Source organism: Citrus sinensis, chromosome 2, assembly GCF_022201045.2.
Source record: "Citrus sinensis cultivar Valencia sweet orange chromosome 2, DVS_A1.0, whole genome shotgun sequence".
In the NCBI taxonomy this organism is placed as follows: Eukaryota; Viridiplantae; Streptophyta; class Magnoliopsida; order Sapindales; family Rutaceae; genus Citrus; species Citrus sinensis.
Genome location: NC_068557.1, coordinates 23,193,079 through 23,199,865, shown reverse-complemented (window position 1 = coordinate 23,199,865; position 6,787 = coordinate 23,193,079). Strand labels below are relative to the sequence as shown.

The 6,787-nt window shown below is 44.9% G+C and overlaps 1 protein-coding gene across 1 annotated transcript; it reads left to right on the top strand.

The window, feature by feature from the left end:
- The first annotated feature begins 1,135 nt into the window (after positions 1–1,135).
- Positions 1,136–3,003, top strand: LOC107174338 (uncharacterized). Its single transcript, XM_015525135.1, has 5 exons — positions 1,136–1,368; positions 1,610–1,838; positions 1,956–2,182; positions 2,349–2,706; positions 2,803–3,003. The coding sequence occupies exons 1-5, from the start codon at positions 1,136–1,138 to the stop codon at positions 3,001–3,003; spliced, it is 1,248 nt and encodes a 415-aa protein (XP_015380621.1).
- Positions 3,004–6,787: the final 3,784 nt, after the last annotated feature.

The window sequence follows — 6,787 nt, the reverse complement described above, 5'->3', positions numbered from 1 at the left end:
TCATCCGAGTCAAACCGTGTTACTGTTCATCCGCGTGGTCAAACCGTGGACTGTTGACTGATGACGTGGCGCAATCCTGAGCGTCCAAACTGTTTTTAATCCGATGGCCATGATTTACTCCATGTATCTATAAAAAGGGGGCCTCTCCCCCCTAATTTGATATCTCTGAATCCATTTTTGGGATCCATTTTCTGTAATTCCTTCTCCATCTTGTATTTTCTTCGTATTTTAATAAATTCCCATTTTGCCCCTAGTTCAATTATGAGTGGCTAATTTTCTTTCAAGCTTGGGCTGAAGGTGAAGTCTCAACATGTGTCATGGGCTTTATTTGGTAAATTTATTTTCTCTTCCCCTCTAGTTTTTGTAGATGTTTTGACTTCTCGTCGACAAATAATACTAATCTTGTCTAGTACCGCCTTGGTTTCACCGGCCCTCTAGTACAAGGTTATTATTATTTGGCACGATAAGCCCTTAGCACCATATTGATTAGAGCGTGGTTCATGAGGTGTGGATTCCCCCCTCATGATTTAATTGGCATTAATAAGGATTATTTAGCCCATGATGCATGTTGATACGGATTCAGATACCCAAGTACGTCATTTTAATAGAATTCTCTTCAATTTATTCTCGTCATTTCAATACCAATTTTAGAATTTATTCTCGCCATTTTAATTTAAGTTTTAGCATATTCCAAATCATTTCCACCATAAATCCAACTACCCATTTACAAAATTAATTCTATATATAATTAAAATCCACCTCCTTGTGGGATCGACACTCGTCACCATTAGTCTATACTACAATAGATTCGTGCGCTTGCGAGTACATTAAAATTTGCACAACACCCATGATGCATGTTGATACGGATCCAGATACCCAAGTACGTCATTTCAATAGATTTCGCTTCAACTTATTCTCGCCATTGCAATTCCAATTTTAGAATTTATTATCGCAATTTCAATTCCAATTTTAGGATAATTTAAATCACTTCCACCACAATTCCAACCACCCATTTTGCAAAATTAATTCTATACACAATTAAAATCCTCCTCCTCGTGGGATCGACACTCATCACCATTGATCTACACTACAATAGATTCGTGCGCTTGCGAGTACATTAAAATTTGCACAACAGATGTCCCCCCAAATAACCTCCTCAACCGGTAATAGCGGCAACAAAGGATCTTTTGATTCGGAAGATACCTTGAGTAAGGACCAGGGAGATGATTCTGGTGAAATGTCCTCACCAGGAACATCTCGACCAGATAGGAAGAGCAAAATAAGAGGTAGGGCTCTATCGGAGCATTACGCTATTGACTTCATCACGTGCACGACTACCGTAGATGAGCTCGATAACCTCCGGGCTAGGTATGATATTCCTGATGATATACCCCTTAGGATCCTAAGAAAAAAAAGATACTCTTAGCCGGCCTCCTAGGGGATACGTTACTTTGTTTCTGGAAAGTTTTAAGCTTGGGATGAGGTGCCCCCTACAACCCAATTTTGCCCGAATACTTAACGGGTTGAATTTAGCTCCTGGTCAACTGAACCCCAACGGGTGGAGAATACTTTCTGGTCTGTTCATATTGTGGGACATATATTGCCAAAGCAAGCCCACAGTTGATGAGGTGAAGCGCCTGTACCAGCTAAAGAGCAGCCCCAAAGACGTTGGCTGGTATTACTTCCAATCAAGTACCAAGACCAGGAAACCCATAACTGACATTCCAACTGGTGGTGGTGGTGGAAATTGGAAGAAAAAATTCATTTTTACTGGGGGTCCCTGGGGTCAAGTTGTACAAGTTGACGGGAAGGATTATCGCGTCCCACCCCGTTTCGTGGTCCTAGGTTGCATGCTCACTTTAGATGTCTTATCTCCATAGTTGTTTTCATTTTACTGATTTACCTCTAACCCAATAACTGCTCGAATTGCAAGTTCATGGGGTGTGCACTACCAGCTTAAACTTGAGCCACTCAGGCGGGTCGAGGCTGTGTTGGTCCATTCCTGTTCTGGCCGAGAGTTGCTAACTACTTACAACTTGTTCGAATCTTGTTTGGTGTCCACTGACCTTAAGATGGAGGATGTTGTGATCAGGGTTCTGAATCGGAAACGTCCTCGACCTCATGCTGCTAAGCGGGACCAGAATAAGGATGTTCCCGCTGCAAAGCGGGTGAATATTGCGGAGTAGGTCCCCCCTGAGCACTCTACCACCACCTCCTCCTACCAAAGCCGGAGAAGCTAGTGGAGCAGCCACTGACCCCGCTTCTTCTTCTCCACCAACTGGGTCGAAACCTCATTTGCCCGACAATTGAGTAGAGCATCTGGTCCCCTATATCAATGAGTTTTCTAGGCTCGTGAGCAAGAAGGACTTGGAGGACTTTGATGGCAGTACTCTGGGCGAGCTGGTGGGGGCTATGCAGTATAATGCTTTTCACCTCGGCTGCATGGCCACCTACTATAAGGCTAAGGTCGGCCGCTATGACCGAAAGATGAGAGAGGACATTCAATCAGCCAAGACCAAAGCTAATGCTGCCGAGAAGAAAGCAGGAGACCTGAACCTCGAGAATCTGAAGTTGATAGAGCGAGAATCTCTCGCTCAGGCGAAGGCCATTACTCTCGAGAAAGAGCTGACTAAGGTCAAGGGGGATTTGCAAAGGCAGAAGGTTTTGTACGAGGTTCAGCTCGAATCTCTCAAGGATTCCTATCAGGTTCAAGTCGAGAACCTAGAGAAAGAAGCTGACAACCAATATGACCAGGGGCTTCGGCATTCTTATCGCTGCATCGTGGCCATCCTTGGGAAGTAGCATCCTGATCTGAAGACGGACGAGCTTGCTGCTGGTGTTGCCCAATATATGGATGAAGAGGCAGCCAAAGAAGATGTTGAAAAGTTGGAGCCAAGTGCCACCGAGGAGGGAACCTTTCCTCCTCGTGCAGTCCTTGCTGATGTTGCCGAGGCAAGTACCCCCCCTGGGGCAACTGGTGAAACCCCCCTGCTCCTGAAGTAGAGCAGCCAGTAGAAGCAACCCAGCTTACTGACCCATTGTCCTCTTGAATGTACCTTGTGTTGTAGTTGTTTTTTTGAAACATTATGTGTTAAGACTAACAGTTTTTTATGTTATTGGTAGATTAATAAGAATGTTCTTATTTGCTTTCTTTGCCTCGAGCTCTTGGCAAATTATTTTATTTTTTGTTCGCTTATATTATGGTCGAGCAGGTGCTGAAAAGTTTGACTTCCCGTTGCCCTACGTTTGAGAGTCTGCTCGTCTTCGCTTGGTCGAACAGATCCCGGTATGTTTGGCTTCTGGTCTCGCCATAAAACATGTTTTGAGACTTAGCCTTTGCATGCCTTAGAAATTTTTACAACGTTTGAGAGTCTGCTCGCCTTCGCTTGGTCGAGCAGATCCCAGCACACTTGGCTTCTGGTCTCGCCATAAAACAGGCTTTAAGACTTAATGAGCCTTTGCATGCCTTAGAAAGTTTTACAATGTTTGGGAGTCTGCTCGCCTTCGCTTAGTCAAGCAGATCCCGGCACGCTTGACTTTTGGTCTCGCCATAAAACAGGCTTTAAGACTTAGTGAGCCTTTGCATGCCTTAGAAAGTTTTACAACGTTTGGGAGTCTGCTAGCCTTCGCTTGGTCGAGCAGATCCCGACACGCTTGGCTTCTGGTCTCGCCATAAAACAGGCTTTGAGACTTGGTGAGCCTTTGCATGCCTTAGAAATTTTTATAACGTTTGGGAGTCTGCTCGCCTTCGCTTGGTCGAGCAGATCTCGGCACGTTTGGCTTCTGGTCTCGCCATAAAATAGGCTTGAGACTTAATGAGCCTTTACATGCCTTAGAAATTTTTACAACGTTTGAGAGTCTGCTCGTCTTCGCTTGGTTGAGTAGATCCCGGCACGCTTGGCTTCTGGTCTCGTCATAAAACAGGCTTTGAGACTTGGTGAGCCTTTGCATGCCTTAGAATAACATTACACTGACTGGAATTCTTTATGGTTTCATTAATTACTGAATTCGACTTACTCGAGATTGATTTAACATACAACGAATAACAGCAAAAGCGAACAGAAATAACTTTAAATTAGGAACGAGTCTTACTGGAAATATTTCTTGAGGTGTGTTGCGTTCCAGGGGCATTTCACCTCGTGGCCATTCGCGCGAACAAGTTTATAGGTTCCGGGTCCTGCTACTTGCTTGACCGTATATGGCCCCTCCCAGTTTGGTCCGAGTACTCCTTGTGTCGAGTCTTTCGTGTTCTAATTCACCCTTCTCAGTACCCAATCGCCGGCCTTGAACTGTTGTATACACACCTTCTGGTTGTAATACCGAGCAACCCTCTGCTGGTAGATGGATGATCGTTTTTATGCTTGCTCTTTTTTCTCGATCAGCAAATCCATGTTCGAGCACATCTGGTCGTTGTTTTCCTACTCATCGAAGTGATATGTCCGGTGCGTGGTCATCCCTATCTCGACTGGTACAATAGCTTCATGTCTGAAGGCCAAGGCAAATGGAGTTTCGCCGGTTGCTGGTTTATGGGTTGTCCTGTATACCTATAATACACTTGATAGCTCATCAACCCATGCACCATTTTTTGCTCCAAGCCTGGTTTTCAAAAGCCTCTTGATTATCTTGTTGGCTGCTTCTATTTGTCCGTTAGACTAAGGGTGAGCAGGCGAGCAATACTTCAACTCTATCCCGAGGTTCTGGCAGAAGTCCCTGAAGTTATGGTTATCAAACTGCCTACAATTATCTGTTATCAAGGCATAAGGGATTCCGTACTGATAGACCAGGTTTTTCCATACGAAGTCAGTTGTCTTTTTCTCTATGATCCTGCTGAGGGCTTCTACCTCTATCCACTTCATGAAATAGTCTATTGCTACTATTGCATGTATTGCTGCTCCTCGTCCCTTTGGCAACGGCCCAATCAAATCAATTCTCCATTGAGCAAATGGCCATGGGGAGGCTATAGAAGTGAGCTTCTCTGGTGGTTCAGTAGAGAAATTTGTAAAACTCTGGCAACTTACGCAGCTCCTGGTCTTCTCCTGCGCATTCTGGTGCATTGTCGGCCAGAAATATCCCTGCCTTAGAACCTTGTGGGCAAGGGATCTCGCACCAGAATGGTTTCTGCAAACTCCTTCAGGTACTTCTCTTAGTATGTAATCTGCGTCGTCCTCATCTAAACACCGAAGGAACGGTAGGGTATATCCTCGCCGATATAATACCCCATCAATCATTGTGTACCTTGACGCTTGGGCTCTGGTCTTTCGAGCTCATAACTTATCTGGTGGCAATACCTCATCATTGATGTACGAGATTATCGGGTCTATCCACGAGCATTTCTGTTCTATCCACAGCACCTCCAGATTCTGCTCGATATTAGAGCTGGTCTTCACCTCCAAATGGATCGACTTAGGCATTTTTGGGTTCGCTATAGCTGCCATCCTGGCCAGAATATCTGTTTGACTATTCTACTCCCTTGGGATTTGTATCACCTCAACCGCCTCAAACTTCCCAATCATCTGCTTGACTTTCTTCAAGTACTGCTCTATTTTTTCATCTCTTGGTTGAAATCTTTCATTGACACGATTTGTAACCAGTTGGGAATCAGTTCGGATTTTCATCCTATCCGCTTTTACTACCTTGGCCAATTCCAAGCCCGCTATTAGAGCTTCATATTCGGCCTGGTTGTTTGTGGCTGTGAACTCGAACTTTACAACATATGAGATTTCCCCCCCTTCTGGGCCTTCCAAGACAATCCATGCTCTAGACCCCTGCTCCCCTGAGGATCTATCCACCGACATCTGCCATACCCGAACTTCGTTGTTGACTCTAGCAGCATCTAACTGATCGAATCCTACTCCAGGCTCTGCGAATTCTGCCACAAAGTCGGCCATTACCTAGGCCTTTATCGCTGCTCGAGGTTTAAAACTTATGTTGAACTCACTCAACTCTATGGCCCATTTCAGTAGCCGACCAGAAGCATCCGGCTTGTATAGTGTCTGCCGTAACGGTTGGTTTGTGATTACCGAGACGGGAAATGCTTGAAAGTATGGCCTCAGCTTCCGAGCAGCAACCACAAGAGCAAGTGCCCATTTTTCTAACGGTGGATATCTGGTCTCAGCATCTAGCAGGGCCTTACTTGTGTGATATATTGGATATTGTACCCCTTCTTCTTCTCTCACTAGAGCAGAACTCGTTGCACAATCTGATACCGTTATATATAAGAACAACAAGTCCCTATCCCGCGGCGTGGACAACAGAGGTGCTTGCTGCAAATATTGCTTCAAATTCTGAAAGGCTTCATCGCATTCAGAGGTCCACTCTGTTTTCTTTCCTCTCCTTATCACTTAAAAGAATGTCTGGCATTTATCTGTCACCTTGGATATGAATCGACTCAAGGCCACTAATCTCTCCGTAAGACTCTGTATCTCCTTCAAGTTACGAGGAGACTTTATCTGCACGATTGCCTGGATTTTCTCAGGATTCGCCTCGATCCCCCGGTGACTCACCATGAACCCAAGGAATTTTCATGACTCGACACCAAAGGCACACTTCTCCGGGTTGAGCTTCATCTTGTATTTCTTTAAAAGTCTAAATGTCTCATCGAGGTGCTCGACATGTTCCTTCGGGATTTTTGATTTGGTTATCATGTTGTCCACATACACCTCTATTGTTCTCCCAATCAGCGTCTTAAAGATTTTATTCACCAACCTCTGGTACATGGCCCCCGTATTTTTAAGACCGAACGGCATTACCCTGTAACAGAACAAACCCTGGTTAGTAATAAATGTCG